This window comes from Planococcus citri, chromosome 3 (genome assembly GCF_950023065.1).
Source record: "Planococcus citri chromosome 3, ihPlaCitr1.1, whole genome shotgun sequence".
Lineage (NCBI taxonomy): Eukaryota > Metazoa > Arthropoda > Insecta > Hemiptera > Pseudococcidae > Planococcus > Planococcus citri.
In genome coordinates, this window is record NC_088679.1 from 42,017,078 (window position 1) to 42,036,799 (window position 19,722).

The 19,722-nt window shown below is 32.1% G+C and overlaps 1 protein-coding gene and 1 non-coding gene across 4 annotated transcripts in view; both read right to left on the minus strand.

Moving 5' to 3' along the window:
* LOC135842101 (ankyrin repeat and death domain-containing protein 1A-like) overlaps positions 1-19,722 on the minus strand; it is an 83,024-nt gene that overhangs the window by 28,123 nt on the left and 35,179 nt on the right. For all 3 annotated transcript variants that reach the window (XM_065359453.1, XM_065359451.1, XM_065359452.1), the window contains exons 6-7: positions 12,267-12,470; positions 5,918-6,115 (exon numbers count right to left, since the gene is read on the minus strand). In XM_065359453.1, coding sequence (XP_065215525.1) covers positions 5,918-6,115; positions 12,267-12,470 — 402 coding nt within the window. The remainder of the gene's footprint in view (positions 1-5,917; positions 6,116-12,266; positions 12,471-19,722) is intronic.
* Positions 18,756-18,827, minus strand: TRNAP-UGG (transfer RNA proline (anticodon UGG)). Its single transcript has one exon. It is a non-coding gene; the product is annotated as a tRNA-Pro (tRNA).

The following is a 19,722-nucleotide window of genomic DNA, read 5'->3' on the forward strand; positions in this document are numbered from 1 at the left end:
GAATTTGTTGTTGTTTAAAATTTGATTAAAATATAATAAAATTTCAACGCATTCTGGCGGAAAATGAAATCCTCAGCAACACAAAGCGAAAATTTGACGACGATTTCCAAGCAATTAAAGACCGCAGAAGCGTGATTTTGTTCGGCTGGATTTCAAAAAAATAAAAATAAAACTAAAAAACCAACTAAACTCATCCATATTTTGCTTTCTACTAGTAGGTAGTAGATACACTATTTCGAACAAATATACACATTTGTAGGTAGTAGGGAATACATGTTTCCGAGAAATATAAATAAAAAATCATTGCGGACTTTTTCTGCAGCATAACAAACGTTAAATTCGAATGCAATATTCGCAGTAACAATTCATAATGTGTACCTATGCGAAATACCGAATAATTTATTCGTGTCAATGAATTGAATTGGTAACGTTGGATATTTTCATTTGGATCAAAACAACTTTTATACACGTAGGTAGGTACCTCTACCTATATAGTCGAAAACAATGTTGCTATTGCCTTGAAATTTGACGAATGGAATTTTCAACCTCGCGAACGATATTGGTGTAATTTTCAAAGATATGTACGATGTTTGTTTATTTTTATAAAATAAGAATAACTCATTTCATTATTATCAATTCAGACACATCACTTTAGACCGGGTACAGAGGTTCCAAAAATAAAGCGAAATGAAAATTAAGCATGAAACAAGATAATATGGTTCAAATTGAGTTTGATGATGAGTTTGTATGTCTTTCACGTTAAAAAAATTTTAACCAAAACTTATCACTTTCCAATCAAATGGGAAAAATAAGTACGTTATTGCCATTTTACGTGAAAAAAGTAAAAAAAAAGTAAAAAAAAAAAAAATCGTAAAACATCAAAAATTTTGTAAACAACAATGCTAAAAATTTCCTTCTGAGTCTCCGCAGTTTGAATCTAGCGTAGAAATTGGTACCAATCTCGAGTCTTGAAAAAATTTCTAAAATCTTTGGCCAATTTCTGAAGGCTCACGAAATTATGAACCAATTTTTCAACAACAAAAAAATCAAAATTACCGAGAAGTTGGAAAATTGTGTTAAAAATTGCTGAAATTAATAAACTAAAAAAATTTAGGGAAAAGCTTAAAAAATCTTACCAATTTTTCAAAACAATCAGTGGGAATTTAAAAATCTGCCAAAAGGTGATAGTAATTGCTTATTTTAAAAATGTTTAGAGAACTTTTACAAAATTTTAAAAGTTTATCAAATCTAGAATGGGATGGGTTCTTTCAATTTGCCGCATGTAAAAAATAAATTTTCAAAAAAATATTGTTCGAAAAATGGATTAATAGGAATCAAACACAAAATACGATGTACGCGTACCTTACCTATAACCCGATATAGTTACAATATTTCAACATTTATGTCTATTTTCAACGAGTAGATGATAAGGGTGAATGACTATCCACCGAAAGCGTGATTTTATTAAATAAAACTAGGTATAGGCATCGATACTTAGTACACTTGAGAGCACTTCAAACGCCCTATTCAGAATAATATGCCACTTGTTTACGCTTTGAATGAACAATTTTACTAAAAATTCCGGATTTTTTTCAAGCAGGAAGCTATTTAGCTTATAGTGTCAAACTTCAAAGAATCCTTTTGTAGTGAAAATTTTTATATTATGAAAAACACAGTTTTAAACACGTATATCGTTTCATTATTCAGATTTTTCACGCTGAAATTCCAAATAAAACTTTATTCGTTTACCAAACGATGCAGCAATTTATCCACGTAATACTTTAAAGATCCCTGCTTTATATCGCAGAATTACGTAAAGCATTTTATAATTTGAGAATTTTTACAAACAAGTTTTCGTATATTTTGTTATTACTTGTAATAGATAATTATTCATATCACTGACTCGCTTTAGTTTCTCAAATTATATAAATATTCATAGAAATGTTGCCCAAATCTGTATCTAAGTTGCCACAACGAATCTAATGATGCATCAAATTAGACGCCTACCTTATATTATCTCGATTACGTGGAAATAATTCGATTAAAATGCAAAGCCTATCGGTAAAAAACTTTGGTATAGGTATAAAGAAAATCCTTCCTCTTGGTGTTTACCATGAGTAGGTATAGGAATAGAGAAAATAAAGAGTTTACTTATTCAAAATACGAGTACCTAATTTAGAAAGTCTAAATCTCTGCCGAAACAAATAAAGAAGAAAAAGAAAGAAAAAAGGAAAAAGCAGGAAGTAACGAGCACATCAAAAGAAGAAAAACTTTCGAACAGCTTGAACGATTGACCAAGTGAAATGGACAAACCTATAAACATTCTGCGTTAAAATAATTCTGGAGATCGCCTTTGCGTGGAATTAACACAGCATTCGAGTAATTTGTAAGTCGACTTTTCATGAAACCTTTCAAGTAACATTTAATTTAATCTTTAACAATTTAGACCTAACAAAAACACACTCAAGGCCGTCGATTTCGGTTTATAGGTACGTGCTTTTTAACCTAACGCAAGAAGTTTTTATACCGACGCGACGTGAATTTTATCCCGAGGCGTAATATTCAAATGAAAATAAATCTAGTTGTTTCAATAACTGATAATATCGATTCTTTTCACACCACGGGGTGTATTTCACCTAGAAAGCGTATTGGTGATTTTAGATATCAAATTATGAAATCTGCGAAAGGACTAGATGACATTTTTTTAATAATTCAATGATGACCGAAACATACCTATACCTACTCGTAAAAATTACTCGCTCCCATTAAGTATTCAGTCTATGACTATATCACGTCATTGTAGGTAGGCATTGTTTTTTCCTTTTATTTAATAATGGTAATAGTTTCAAATTCGAGAGGAAACATGCACGTGAAATGAAACGTGAAAATACGATGCACATACTCTTAATACTCGTATGTACTTATAAGAGTTTTATAGCCCAATTGTGCTCGGATATTATATAATTTTTCAATTTATTGCATTCGTATCAATACAGGCTTTCTTCTGTTTTATGGATTACCTATAAAATTCAACTTGCTTGTTCAAAATGAAGTATAAAGTCATTTTTTGAGGCACCTACAAGAAAATAAAACGAAGGGAGTAGGATATAAGCTAAGAAACACGAGCTGATGCCGATGGTCAGATTTTCAGGTACTAAAAACTTCGAATGGAAAGAAATTTATTTTCAATGATTCGATGATGTGCAACTAAGTATAGGTAAAAGAGATGCTTTTGGTAACGTAAAAAACACTCGAACAGAATAATTTTTTTCACGATAAATAGCAGCAGAGGATGTTTCAACACCATCGTCAGTTGGCCTCATAACTTTCATTTCTAATTCATTGAAAAAAAGTAAAATTTTTATAGATCCTGACAAACAAAACTTAAGAAAGGAAGTCTAGAAATTCCATGCAACTTTCATTGCTCAACGGATTGAGAAAAAAATTGGCTAAAAAATTTAATGTATTTGTAAGTACCTACATAACACAAATTTGAAAATTTTATTCATACCTATTCGTAAATTCTGATACAAATAGGGGTAGGTGTTGGTACTAAAAGTAAAGACTGAAAAATGGGACGGGGAAGGTGGAGAATCATCAGAAAACATCGAACATCAGTTGTTGAATATTTTTCATACCTGTGGAATATGTTCAAAAATGAATGAAAACCCCGTCAAAAGTTCAGTTTTTCGGATTTTTTACTTAGTATTGAAAATAATGAATGGTTCAAGATCAACAATTTGGCAACAAATTACATTACGTAAGTAAAGACAAGATGAACACATTTAGTCATTTATATAGGTCCAGAGTCAGATATAGCAGTTTGATATTTTACGTATGTATTTAATAATGATTAGGTAATGATAATGAATAACAATTTTTTATACTAAAATCACGATTTTTCAAAGATGGATCAAGTGGAAGAGAGGGTGAAATTTTCTAGCCTTTCAAATTTTTTTAAGCCTTCTATCGTGGATACATACAGCTTAAAAGTTATTTATTTTGGATTTATTTTTAAAAATGCATACCATTTTACGGTTTATTCCTCATGGGAAAAAAATCAAAATTTTTATTTAATCAAAATTTGAAACTAAAACTTGGTTTTTGGCCTGTTTTCAACCCTCTTTTCACACCATAAAAAATGAAAAATGTGAGACCTTCCAAAATACTATGCGTTTCCTCCACTTAGAATTGGGTCCCCGCCTCTGAACGTGTTTGTTATTTAAATGTGATTCTAATTAAAAAAGAGGTTTTTTGGTTCATCAGTTGATGCAATTTTTGGATAATTTTAGAAATCTCAAATTCCGTTTGGGCAACTCAAATTTTTTTGAAAGCTTCCCTATGAGTCCCTTTGCATAATGAGCAAAATCGGCGACTGAGTAATCAAGTGACTCTCTTGTTCAGTTGTTCGCCTTGTGAGTAGAAGAATTTTCCCAATGAAAAATATAATTTTCTGTACATAGAGACCTAGTTACCTACGTATGCCTCTGTACGAAAATATTCTCGTTCGAGTGGATTTTCACGAAGAAAATTTTACACAAAAAAAGAATAGGTAGGTAACAATGAGCATTGAGCATGTATCAACTGACTTTAATCAGAACAAAAATAGCATTTTCAATTGAAATACATCAAATGTATACCTACAACAACGTCGCATTTGTGCAACGAAAACATTATAAATATAATTATAAAAGTTTAATCGACCGTTCAACTTTCCCAACAAAACGACAGCTGTTCTTTCTACTATATTTTCTGTACGGCCAGGAAGGCACTAACACGCGTAAAAATGAAACAAAACGAAAAAATTCAATTTGACTCGATTTCTAAAGGCACGTTGTAAAAAATATCTTCGATAAGTATTGAAACTGTATAGGTAATAGGTATGTATACCTATCGAATCAAATATCTATGACAAGGGTATTTTTCCAGTATAAAAATGACGTCAAACTCAAAGCGAAATAGGTAAGTAATAGGTATATTGTTTTGAAATCATGTCATTGTCTCGTTGATACCTTCAGTTTTATCCCTTAATCCGTACCAGAAAATAAAATTTCCTATCACGATATGTATTACAAAAGATCTATAAAACGTTGTCGATTTGTAGTCATACTCGTACACGGTTCGCCAAGAATCAATTTATTTGCAGTTGAAAAGCTCAAATAACGGTTTACATTTACTGCAGCATGTGTATACAATGTATTATTGTACGTAAACGTATCTTGGTTCTCGGTGCACCGTCGAATATAAATCCGTTCGAAAGAAAATACCTTAAAACTACGCAAAAACATTCCTTTCTGTTCATTGCTCTAATAAATCAAGAATTTGGCCTTCGATAAGGAAACTGCAACCGTCAGGATTTTTAATAATTTTACGAAGTACATACCTTTACCTACCTATCTAAAAGTTTCAATGCGATAGGAAAACGATTCGCACTATTCACATTACAATTACGATCATATGAACCAATTATCATCCTTGTGATAGCCAATAGGTAGGTATTTATATGGAAGATAAGCATGATAGGTACTACTTACGTATTTCCATTTTGAGAAAAATTCAAAGAAGATAGGGGGTTAGTTATTTCAAATGATATTGGTTCGTATTCCAAACTTGGTGATTTCAAACGGCTTCGCGAGCTTTCTCCATATACCTACCTACCTACCTACCTACCTACCTACCTACCGACCAACCTTACCTATGATTATGAACTTATTATTAAAATTTGATACTTCATAGTTCACACGTCAACTTTAAGCGAAAAAAAAGTTGGCTTAACTGTCATTACAGCACGTCAAAAACAACTTTTCGCTCTGGAATATGATTTCCTGCGGCATTGACAGTAAAACTTAAAGCTATAGTTTTGATCCGAAGTTGAATTACTTCGCTTACGAAGGTACGTAAACACACCGTTACTTACGTTGTTTTGTAAATCTGTCGGATTTCCGTCTTCTAAAAGTAGCTGAACCACATGAGTTTGACGATTTTCTACGGCCACATGTAAAGGTGTATTCCCATCTTCGTCTTGGACAAGTATATTGGCGTCGTGATGTAATAAAAAATCTACCACTTCTAAATGACCTTTGGCGCAAGCGGAATGTAATGGACTGTCACCTCTCTGAAAAATTCAATTTTTTTATTTAAAAAAAATAATAAAAGCGTCAATATTATGGTTTTACTTAGAGATTTTTCAATTTTGATACATCACTACTTAAGTAATTCACAAGAATACTTATGTTAAAAATACTGATCATGAATAAAATAAAGTGTTTAAATTTTGATTTTTAGGATCTAGGATATTCATGGAAATTGGTTCAACATATTTTTTTTTTGGAGGGGTGAATTAGTGACGATTTATTGATTTACTGAAAAGTAGTATCTACCTACCTAAGGGGGGGGGGGGGAATATCATATGAAAGTTGGAACAAACTAATCTATGGAAAAATATAAAAGGCCATTTTTTTGTTAAAAGGGACTATTCGAGGGTCAATTCTGACACCAGCACCATAGATTAAAATATCTGTTTTGAAAACAGGGCTTGTGCTCAATTCTTTCCAAAAAAAAAGTAACTTTAGTATGCAAAAAAGTTACAAAACGTGAGCAAAAAAATTAATAAAAAAAACTGTATACCTACATTTCAATTAAACGAACTTACCTACCTAAAAAAAATAACTCAACAAAACATTCAAATCGATACTTGATAATAAAAGTGCATCGAGAATTTAAAAATGTTGGCAAAAAGTACGACTTCAGGCAATTTTTGTCAAAAAAAAAAAAGATGCTACATATTTCGTTAGTCTTTGGTAAAAAAAAAACGAAACTTTCTGACAATTTTTAGGTAAAAAGTGATGATTTTTGGCAATTTCTGGCAAAATCAAGGCTTTGATAATTTTTGTAAAAAAAAGTGAAACTTCTAGGTTTTTTTTTGCAAAAAAGCGACAGTTCTTAGGAATGTTGACCAAAGGGAATTTTTTTTTGAATTTTTGGCAGAAAGCGAGACCGACATTTTTAGTGTTTCTGCCCAGGCGAAGCGAGAACGGAAAAATCTGAAAAATGTTTGTTTTCTCCGTCCGCCAAAGACTATTTATACACAATTTTTTTTAAATCACTAATCAGTCATGAGTCAAGTGGTACAAACAACAATATTTTTTCAAAATTCCACAAAAAAAGAAAATTAATTGAAAATTTAAAGTTTGATTTTTTTTAAAAAACAGGACATTTAGATAGATTTGATAAAAAAGAGAATATCTACTAGACTAGTAGTACACATCGGTAAAAGGATAAGCAGACTGTTCGACACCCTGTAGAAAAAATTGAGATTAAAACGTCGGTCGATGTACCTAACTACATACGTACGAGTATAATTCGTATTTCGATACGAGCGATGCGATGTTTGATCTCGTAAATTAATTGTCATAATGTAAATAGGTACATACATGCCTACAAATTTGTTGGCTCATTAGAAAATCAAACAAGTGTTTCGATTTCATCTACGTGGATAATTTTTTTTTCACCAGTAGAAAATCTTTTGATGAATGTTGAAACTGTTTGATTTTTTTAAAAAGCTGTTCGTTGATTATTCACGTACATATAAGTATGAGACTGAGATGTGATACGTAATGCGTTCGGTTTAGGGGTCCGATAGATTAATCAACTCGTGTTTTATGATGATGTGACACGGCAGTAGGTCCTATACGTATATGGTTTTAATTAATTTAATGCGTGCGGAAAAACTTCAGTTACACCAACGAGTTACTTACTTTTTATGAAAAGAAACTGGAATTTAATGAAACTTTATCATTTTACGGTTCGGTGGCAAAATAATATATGGAAAAAGTAATCATATTAGGATGTATGAGGATAATCGAAGATTCACGCTTCTGTATCGATTTAGGCGATCGTAAAATTTGAAGAAGGATTCTCATTATCAGCAGACGAACGCGACGTTGGTTTTTCTTGTACCTACCCAACTTAAGAGAGTAAAAGGTATTCGTTATGAACGAAAGTTTAAGTATGGAAGTTCGTTATATTACGGAGAAAAAAAGACCACTCAACTCGTTATTAACGCTCATTACGAAACACTCGTAAAACATCGCCGAAACACTTAACTGCGGAATACTATGGCGTGTAGTGTATCGATTCATAAAGAAAATAAATTTTGATAGAGGGCTGCTTTTCTAAATCAGGTTTACAAATCACACGAGAAGAAAATCTTGGCATGGCTGTTCCTTAAAAAAGGGTGAAAATTTCATTGCATGCCCTTGTTTACCGTAAAAATACACTCGTTATTTACGTTACATTTTTCCCTGGTGGGTAATGGTGAGAGAACCGTACAAAAGAATCGCATACTATTCTTCGCTTTCGTTCAGTTTTCTGTACTCGACATGATCTCTTTCTATCTTATAAAGACGTACTGTATTTTTTTTCTTTCTTTTTTTATTCTACCGAGATATCGTGTTATGTTTTCCCCTAGACTTCGGCTAAAGAAATAGTACTTGAAATTGCGCTCGAGGAAGCAAATAAAATTTGTGGTTCGATCTGAAAACTAGCAAAGTGGCTTTTTGCCGAAGCCATTTGCAATTGGAGGAGATTGCATTTTCAGGTTAAGTATAGATATAGTACGACACAAATTATAAACCAGGCTTAGGGCGACTTTGAGCACTACCTGAGAAAAAAATTTTCCATTTTTTTCAACGTAATCGTAAACATTACTTAGGTTCCTCTGCCTATACTAGGTATACCTAGCTACCTACGTCGTATTAGTTCCATTAAAGAAAATAACACTTAAAATGACTAGCGAAATTCGTAAAAGTTGGCAATATTGAACGCAGCAGCGTCTATATAAATGATTCAGAGAATTTCTCTTCGTAAACGTTACCTACGTACGACGCATATGCTACGATGAAATTCCACAGAGGCAAGTTTATATTAAACTCTCGACTTCGTTTACAACTTAACACGATCCCCTGCTGGGATTTTCAACTCGAGTCAATTTTCTATGTGCATGTAGGTAGCTTTTAAAAATTCGTCATTCTTGCAAATTGAAGGTTTTACTCGTTTTATTTAAACCATCTAGCGGTAAATTTTGATTTCGTTTACGAAAAGCTCTTGAGATTAAATTAACTCGTTAAAGGACTTCGTCAAGTGATGGTCGCCGATTTCGTATTCTTACTTGGGTCTCCACAGTTGAAACAACTAGAAAAGCAGTCTCGTAGAGTCGCATAGAAAAAAAAACGTATCGAATGGCTGATAAATAAACAATTTTCACTGTAAACTTCAATCTATCAATTCAAAATGCAATTCGCTCCATCGTCTTTTAAAAATAAGTCCTTGCAAGAGAATCTTTACAATCAATCAAAGTGGAATGAGCTGAAAGAAGAATTGCTAGAAAACAATGATCACAATTTTCAAATTTAACGCTAAATTTTCAGAAACTTTGATGGTTCACTCGGAAAGTATCAATTTAAAATAAGTAAGTTGAAGTGATTTGGAAGAAGACGGAGAAGGGGATCTGTTGAAGATTTTTCAAGCAGGATCATTCCACGTCAATTCGACCAATCAATGGTGGGGGGGGGGGAGTCAGCGATTTTTTTTGAAATTTTTTCCGTGGAAAGACCTTCCGAAGGGATAACCAATGACGCAAATCGCAGCCCTCTAGCTCTTTTTTTAAAGGCTGCTAGAGGGTGTCAAAGTTTTCAGTGAACTTGAAATATCACCCATTTCAGCAGTGGATTACTCGATAACCGCGATACCTACCAAAATGGAACTTTTTCCAATAGTTAGGGGTTTTGAAAGGCTTTTTGGTGATGTCATAAAAATCAGTGCCGCCACATTTTTTCGGACAAAAAATTAGCTTGGAAAGTTTCAAAACGTTGTTTTCATTTCATTCCGACTCTCAAAAATTCTGAAAAAAATATATTATGTACAACTTTTCATGCTGAACAACATATTAAAAAATTGGGATGGCATTATTTCGTCAAGTCCATTTGAAAAAATTCAAAGTTTGCGAAAAAAACACGATTTTTTGATTTAGAACATGAAAAAAAGTTTTGATTGGTGAAGTTGACCCATTTGATCCCCATATTTTTACGTATCTATTGAAAAAGTTGAAAACCCCTCTTCACTCGATGAAATAAACTCATTACAAAAAAATCAAAATTCGAAAAAATTAATTTCAATTTCAAACAGCAGAAAAAGTTTAAATTTATTGAGTTGTCTTATTTTGACATCTTTCTGACGTAATTCGTGAAAAATTTGATAAAAAGTACACTGATAGTAAAAGAATTAAAATTCGTTTATTTTTTCGATTTGTGATCCCTTCGGAAGGTCTTTCCACAGGAAAAATTTCAAAAAAGTCGCCGATCCCCCCTACCACTTCTTGGTCGAATAGACGTGGAATGACCCAGCAATAATAATGAAGAATTTGGGTTACAAGGGTGAAACTTCTTCACAATGTTGATGAATATACATTTTCGATTTCAGCGTGAAATTTTGACCTATTGTGATGGATCACAAGTCACATCGATATTTTCTGAATAAATATTTGAACATTGAAATCTATTGTTGGTGGTTCAGGTAAAAAAAAAAAACATTGCCGGTTGTATTTGAAACTTTGCACCCATTTTTATTTCATTTTTTTGTTACCGAAAAAAACATTAACAGATGAACACTTTTACAAGTTTGGATTGTATTGTAAACAAAGTAACAGAATGATGTTTTCATGGGGTTTTTCAAAAATTTTAAAGAATCAAGTCAAGAGGTCGAAAAAATTATACACTAAAATTCAGTTACTCGACCTCAATTACGTTGATACGTATTTTTCATAAGTTGAATTATTTAATTTTCAAAAGTTTAATCAAAATTCGAAAAATTAAATTCAGCATCTCAAGACCAAAAATGTTGGGATTGTGACGTGCTTCTGAATGTTATTGAATTTTTCCAACTTGACCTCAAATTTTTCTGCCCATTGGCATCCCTCCCACCATCTTCCACACTTCTCATAGGCATAAAACACACTATAAAAAGTTACCCGAGGAACTAACGAACATTGCAAAAAAATTTCACTATCCAGGTCGTATTTTAAAATTACATGTACGAGTGAATCAAGAATGACATATGTAACTGCTACCAGCATCTACAGTTAAACGTAAGAATAATTTTTGTAAAATGAGTTTTTTTCCACAATGCCCTGCAGCCGTTGAATCATGAATTCAGCTCACGAAATTATACGAAAACAAACGAATTATTTTTTAATGAAATATTTTTTATTAAGGTAAAAATACAAGATTGTTTTCTCTGTATCTTGATAACACGACTCGAATAAACATAAAACGGTTTTCTCACCTTTAATAATGGACCTTTTTAAAAAATTCATTATATTATGGCCACACCTATACTATACGTGTACCTCTATACCTATACGAATAAGTATATTTATTATTCAGCCTGAAGTAACCATAGAATTTGGGGCGAAGTCGGAACGAAACGAAACGTTGAATGAATTCGAACGTAATACATTTTCTTTTTTTAATGGAAAATTTATCGCGTCGATTTAGCACGTCAAGATGAACGTCGTCGTTGAAACAAATTTCAACAAAAACAAAATAATCCCTTATTATTAAATAATTAAAGCGCGCCGCAAATTCGACTCGCACGCGTTCATTGGAAATTCTGTGGAACGTTTGCGAAGTCGCATTTACCTAAAGGATAGGGGTCAAATTAATTTAAAATTTGTCACTATCGTAACGGTGAAAGCGAATGCTTTATAAAACTGAATATTTTAAAACGTAGGTAGGTAGAGGTACCAAACCTACACCTCCCTGTCCCTATAGGTACGTAGACGTACGTAATTCGTATATATGTACAATACATCATAGTGAGAAGTAATTCGTTACAGAGTTGAATTTCCGTTTGTAGGTTTACAAAATACACACCAAAGATAGGTACACATGATAAATTTAAATTTCTAATGTCAACATTAAACAAAATTGCGCGATCGTCTTTTTACAATGAAGGCAATGTTTCCTTTTCGAAAAACGAAACCAAAAAAAAATAAAAGGCAGAAAACAAAACACTAGGTAGATTTTTGATACCGAGGTATAGTCAACCCATGTTTAATATGTAAAGTTGCTTTCTATATCTACGGAAACACGTTTCTTTCTTCTTTTTTATTCGTCGATTTGATCACGAAAAGTTTAAATTTTTTATCAAGTTTACACAGATAAACAAATGAACAAATGGTGAAAAAATATACGTAAAGAATTACTTACTTTATCGACAGTGGTTGGATTGGCTCCGACGTGAACGAGTTTTTGAACGATTTCAATGTGGCCTCCGATGGCAGCATGATGCAGGGCGGTTTGATGATCTATATCTATCGCGTCCAAATCTACTCGATCTAAATTATCCAATAAGAAATTCACCACTTCTAGTCTGTTGTTTCGGGCAGCGCACATCAGTAAAGTGTATTGCTTCTGCAAAAAATACGGAAAAGGTTCAATAAAATCCAATAACAATAAATTAGAACCGAAGCATGTACGAGTAAATGAAAAAAAAAAAAATCGTTCGATCATCTTTTGAGAGAAGGCTCATGTCCCAGCCAGAAATGAGAAAATACACACTTTTTTTTGGAATTGAAAAGTTGGTGCGACATGCGCAAAAATGCGTTTTCTCGTCGTTTTGCCATTTTTAATCCTCAAAGATGAATATTCTCTAGAAATTTAGGCTCTCCTACTTGTAATTAAGTCGTATCAGAAAACCATTCAAGTTGAAAATTTTTTTAAAAAATCGATTTATCAAAAAAAATTCCCTATTCCTACATAGGTACATTGGAATGTTCTAATCTGAACAACTTTTCTTTTATAAAAAGCTTCTCTCGGCTCCTTAACAATGTGGTTTCTTTGTATGAAGCCCCCAAAAATTGGAAAAATTATTGTCAGTAAAATTTTTTTAAGGTTTTATTTCTGGTCAAACTTGTCTTTTTCTGAAACATATATTTTTGCAGCTAGACAGGCGGGCCAATAACCTCAAGAAGCCGGACGGACAGGCAGACAGACAGACAGACAGACAGACGACCTATGGAGTGCCAGTCAGGCACTCAAACAACCTCTGGGAGGCCAGACATGCACCTAGGCAGACTACTATGAGTGAACAGACAGCCGGGTCAATGACCTTAAGATGCCAGACAGATGGGTCAGTAACCTGAAGAGGCCAGTCGATCTTCACAGCTTGTGTTGAGAGGGGATGGCTCGAAAAATTGTTTCGGACCCTAAACGTTGTTTTTAGAAGAGGATCATTCAAATAAATTCATACACAGAAATTGAGAGTTCTCATCTTTTGTTCTGTTTTTTTGTTTTTTGTTTTTCATATTTATGTCATTCTTGATTCACTCGTACATGTAATTTTAAAATACTTTTTGCTATGTTCGTTAGTTCCTCTGGTAACTTTTTATATTGTGTTTTATGCCTGAGAAGAATGGAAGATGGTGGGAGGGATGCCACTGGGCAGAAAAACTTGAGGTCAAGTTGGAAAAATTCAATAACTAACATTCAAAAGCACGTCACAATCCCAGCATTTTTGGTCTTAAGGTGCTGAATTTAATTTTTCGAATTTTGATCAAACTTTTGAAAATTAAATAATTCAAAAAGGGGGTTTTGTCAACCATAAAAAATTTCAGGTGCTGAAATTCATTTCCCGATTTTAGAGAGTTTTTAAAAAATTCAAATTTAAACACATTCTCATTGTCACGAAAAAAATTAAAATTCGATCATATTGACATAAAAGGCTGAAATTTAGTTTGTACCATATTTTCGGCTTCTCGAGTCGATTGATGACGGTTTCAAACTATTCTAAAGCCATTTCAAGGTTTTTTGGATTCTCCAGTTTTCGATAAAATGCTGTGTAGGTTCCTATGTTGGTTCAAATCCAAAATTTTCTTCAGCGATTTTCGAAAAAAATAATCGTTCGCGAACGCAACGAAAAAAACTTCCAATAGACTTGGGAGGTCGGTAATAATAAAATAGGTACAAAACAAATTTCAGCTTACTTCCTTGACGTGTAATTATACACATCGGATAAATCACATTTTAATTTTTTTTTTCTTCAAAAATAACCTCTGGAGAAAATTATGAATTTGAACCGGGACGATAAGATTTTGAAAATATGCGCCTAAATCGATCGAAAGGATCACAAAAACGGTAAATCTGAACTTATTCTTAGGTATTGAATTCCGTTTTCACTTTACATACGAAGTTTTTTTTCGAAAACTGGAGAATCCAAAAATTCGCGAGAGACTCCAAAACGCATCTCACTTATTTTATTCATTATGGACTTTTCTCCAAAAATATTCGTTTTATGAAGCAACTCCAGCAGCTAAAAATGCATTAAAAGATATGATGTTGCCATTGAACATTGACCCCGTACACAAACTTCAAAAATATCATAAAGATTGGTAAAAAAAAACAACAAATACTTTAATCGAAAGCGATAAATAATCATAGCAGGGCCAATACTTGAACGTATTAAGTTAATTAAAATAAAAAAACGATGTTTGAAAATGAAAAATCGACTGCCATTAACTATAATTAAACTTAATCGAATTTCCATACATGCCAATTACTAGGGCGCCACAATAGACTACACGGTGCGAAAAAAAAATCCCGATACAATGTTAGGAATAAAAAATGAGATATTGAGTACGCAGTACAGTACGAAATAAAATCTTATTCCGCCGTTACATTTTTCATAGTCAGCTGGCAATTCAATAACGAGCGAGTTAAAAATTTTATCAAAAAGATTCGCTTTTCTCTTTGACAGCCTCGTACACTGCCAAAGGTATGCGTCGCTTCGCGTCGGCGTGTAGTCTTTTTTTTTTATAAATGCCTCCTTATCCTATACCTATACTTAGGTAGGTAATCTCGTATAAACTTCGTAATCTTTACTTTGCTTACACCACGGCACGCCGCGCCGCGCCGGCGAATAAAACACGCGCCCGGTGTTTATTCGGCGAACTTATAAGTTTTCAAAGCTATTTTGAAAACCGTATTGCCCACATGGTAAGAGAATTTTAGCCTTCGAGTTATACTTACCTGCACGTTTAATTAAATAAAACCTATACTCAGTCGTGTTTTTCTTAATAAGATGTAAACCACAAATATTTGCCGAGCTAGCTCGCCTCCGGTAGGTTTGAAATTAAATCAAACACCGGAAATTCCATTTGTTTAAATGTTCCTATATTTCTTCGTCTCTTTATTTCATTCATAAACTGGAAAAATACTCGGACTCGATTAAACGCATTCTACAAATTTGCGCAAAATACCAACTTTATTTTCCACAAAACTAAGAAGTGCGGATTCGATTTTTCAAATAAATTTTCCATAAAAAAAAAGAATCGATGGAATATTTTTTGCAAACTTTTTACTTAACTTGAACATTGAGAAATTTCTCTTTCCTTCGCACAGAAAATCAAAATGAATAGGTACCTGACGTTTTCCACCAATGAAATTGAAAAAGGGAAAATTTCGGCCTGAAGTGTAATAATTTCAATGCGTTGAAAAAAATTCAACTCAGTATTTCATTTCTATCTAAAAGTCGTACCAAGTAAGTAAGTAGGTGCAATATTATTCTAATTCACGCATAACTTCGAAATAAAAAATTTTCAAGTGCTTTAAAAGTAACCTGAATTTTTTAAATCGCGTTTCCTTAGCTTAAAAATGGAGTATATCTGCCTAAAACAAACAGTAAGCAGGCATACACGTACAGTGATACATAGTAAGTCAATCGATGAAAAATTTAGTAGGTCTGTCATCCTCTAATCTAAACCATATATAGTTTATGTAAATAAATATGAAAATGTTTTTACATTCTCAACAAAAAATTGTAATTTTGAAAAGAAGTGAAAATATAGTTTTACTTGGGACTGAAATTTTTACAAATTTTTAGGTGAACATTCTTGAAGCTTTAGACATTTTTAAAAATACATCAAAAACAATATTGCAGCTTTTCCTTTCAATTTTTTTTAGGAGTACCTACCTACTACAAAAATGGTCACTTTTCGTATTTTCAAAGTAGGCTACAGAATTTTCACACTCATTTTCAAGACGTCTTCGCGGAAAAAATAGCTGGGTCATTTTCACTACCTATGATCTAAGATGAAGCCTTCATACCTATTTCTAATAATTAAATAACATTATATTTCATTTTTAGAAGATAAAGAGGAAAAATTATCTCTGTCAGCATGCAAAAAAAACGAAATCGAAAATTTTCTAGCAAAAAAATTTAAATAGTTTGGAAAATATCGAAGAAATTTTTTGAAAATGGTAAAAACCCCAAGTTGAACTTTCTTTTAACTTTTGCACAAAATGCTCATCCCAAAAAAATACCTACCTTATACGAGTAGAAAATGATGGGTAATTTTATGCTTCACGATTTTTTAAATCGAACTCTCGCGAAGGAGATACTTCAATTATCTGCTGATAAATTTTTGGACTCGAAAGATAAAAACCTAAATAGAATCAAAGAATATACCACAAGGCTCAATTTCAGCACAGAATTTCATTTTTCAATTTTCAATAAATCCGAATGTGATAAAAATTGAATAGGTACTCTATTTTCATTTCGAGTCATTTTTGGAGCCTTCAATCGATTTTCAGATTTTTCAAATTCGGAAAAATTTCCATACGAAGGGCAAAACTGAAATTTAGCACCCGTAATTCAGGATTTACTGTCTTTGTGGCTATTTCAATTGATTAAAATTTTCTCTTACAATTATTTTAGAAAAAGATAAGTATAAAATTATTTCATTATAGAAAGATATTCAGATTCAAGTCCATTTTCAACATTTCGAATCGATTGTGGATGGTTTTGAAATTTTCTGGAATTTTCAGCAGATTTCAGCTTTTTCAAGATTAGGAAAAATCAAAAGGTCAAAAACAGATGTCAGCACACCTACTACTTTAAAACTCGGATTGATTGTTCTTGAGACTTACTTATATACCTAACATCAATTTTGTATACAAATTTCAAAATTCGTTTCTGTCAGTTTAAATCTACATTATAAGTACTGAAAAATTCAAAAATCGGCTACAGGATTTACAAATAGATAGCTCAAAATTCTATGAAACAAATGCCTCATTTTTATGCTAATGCTTTTGTAAACAAAATAGCTATTTATTATTATTATTTATTACATTTTTTTTTTTTTTAAAGGCTGTGCAGGAAAAAATTTTGGATTTGAACCAGCGAAAACCGATTTTGAAAATTTATGCCTAAAAGCGATCAGATCCTAGGACCACAAAGACTGTAAATTCGAGTTTGTGGGAGCTGAACTCCATTTTGAGCAATTTTATGATAATTTTTCCGAAGCTGGGAAATCCAATACTCGGGCGCTGGAGGCTCCTGAATGACTCGAAACCATCGCCAATCTATCCGAGAGGTCGAAAATAAGCTGTACAGACCGAATTTCAACTTTCTACCTCAATTTGATAGAATCTTACTTTTTCATAGAAAATGTTCAAATAGATATAGGTATATAGGTAAATACACCTCAGTTTTCAAAAATTTTCAAAAAATTAAATTTCACGCCTAAAATTTGGATGCTCTTTCAATTTTTTCCTATTCACAGTCCGGAAACGTTTCTGTCGGTTAGAAATTGTTGTGAAAAAGTATGAAATTTTTTCATTGTAAAAAAATCGGTTTTCGATTAAACCTACATTATTTTTTTTTTGCAAAATAGGCATAAAAAGAAAACATTTGATTGTTTTTTAAAAATTATTTTTGAAAATTTTAATATTAAGAAAACAACACAGGTAATTTGAAATAATTCTTTTTCAAGACAAATAAGAAGTCATTTTTGTTTACCTTCTAGCCTTTTAGGTAGGTACCTATATCACAATTTTGTCATCAAATACGTATATGTTTCTAAAACTTGAATAATTTTTGTCGAAGCAAACGAGAAAAGTTTGAAATAAAGTATAAGTTTTTGTGACTGAAAATACTTACATAGAAATTCTATTTTAATACGTATAATCTGTTTTTAAAACGCTCATTTTCTACAAGGTTTTCGAAACTATAAACTCCAGATCCTATCCTACATACGAGTATACCAATTTCTTCGTCCATTTTATTTAAAAACGCTCATTTATAAAACGCTCATATAATTCCAAGTATACTTAGTTAATACAATTTATAAAACAGTCATTTCACTCTTTAGGAGAAAAAAATTGGCACGCAATAATAAAAATGAATTTTACAGTAAAAAAGTTCCTGTAAAAAAACTTTTGACAGTTCTTTTTTTTGTTGAAAAAACCGCGTTGTCTGTTATAAGTAAACACGAGTACAAACGATTAAACAATATTTTCCATGTTGTTTATTTTACTGGTTTGATTTTAAATTACGCCTACGCAAATTATACATTTTTTTCTTTGCTCGAGCGTGAAATACAAACCTACACTACCTACATTGTAAAATTTTCATTTCCAATGTTTATAAACTAAATAAATATTAATCCACCATTAAATAAAAATCTAATAAGAAACCAATCCTCGTTATTATAAAATATTCGCCAGAGAACGTGAAAAATATTTTTTCGTTAATTTCATCGCGAATGTAAATAATTATTTGGTAAATTAAAATACGAAAATGAGTTTTTACGCGCCGAGCAAATTAAGCTATATAACTCGAATTCGAAGAAAACATCGATATTTAATCATAGCTTCGGTGTAGTACGATTTTCTGCCGCGATAAAAAAAATCAAAAATTTTGGGCCCGTCCGGGATTTGAACCCGGGACCTCCTGCACCCAAAGCAGGAATCATACCCCTAGACCAACGGGCCATCGACCATAAATGAATCTGATAGCGAATATAAACACAAATATGTTCAAATGAGCTACCTAATCCGCTAATGATCTAAATTTGAAAAGAGAATGTAATTTTAAACCGGTTGAGTAAAGTTTAGCCCGGTACAGTACTTTCTAATACCGCTATTCCGCACGAAACGCTGGAACGCTGCCTCGAAGATGAGAACGTGTGAGTAGGCTACGTAGTCGTGTCAGCTTCTCAAGTTGAACGGACACGTAGCAATGCAATAATACCTACTTCGTGTTTGATATTTTTTTTCGCGTAGTTTACAAGATAAAAATATGGAAGTATTCTGGTAGTACTTTGACCAGGGAAAGTTTTTGTATCATTAATATAAGTATTTGGGTTTCAAGTTTTTTCTAAAAAATAATAATTATTAATAACAGATTGTCTTCAAAAAATGCAAAAAAAAAAAATCATGCACATAAGTCATACATAAAACATAATAGGTAGGTACCTACTTATTTTTTTGAACTTTTAGCTGTTTTTTTTAAAACTTTCTTCCAAGTGTGTTTTTTTTTATTATTTTTTATTTTTTTAAAAATAGAATAAATCCATGTTTTGCAGTTAAGTACGAGTACCTAAGTGACGTTCTTTCTTCAACAAAATTTCTGTTTTGAAAATTTTTTCCCCCAATTTTTTTGAGGGACGGAGATCTTAAAATATACATTAATATTCAAAATTTCACAAATTATACACCGCCTGGCTAAATTCTTTTGACATCTCAACAAAACAGATGAAACTATTTGCACCATTTTTATGTTTTTTCAAGTTCTTCAGAATTTTTTTTTGAAACAAGAAAAATATTTCATTGCTTTGAAAACTTTGAATGTTCAAACAATATGGTGTAGGATGGACGGAAAAAACGT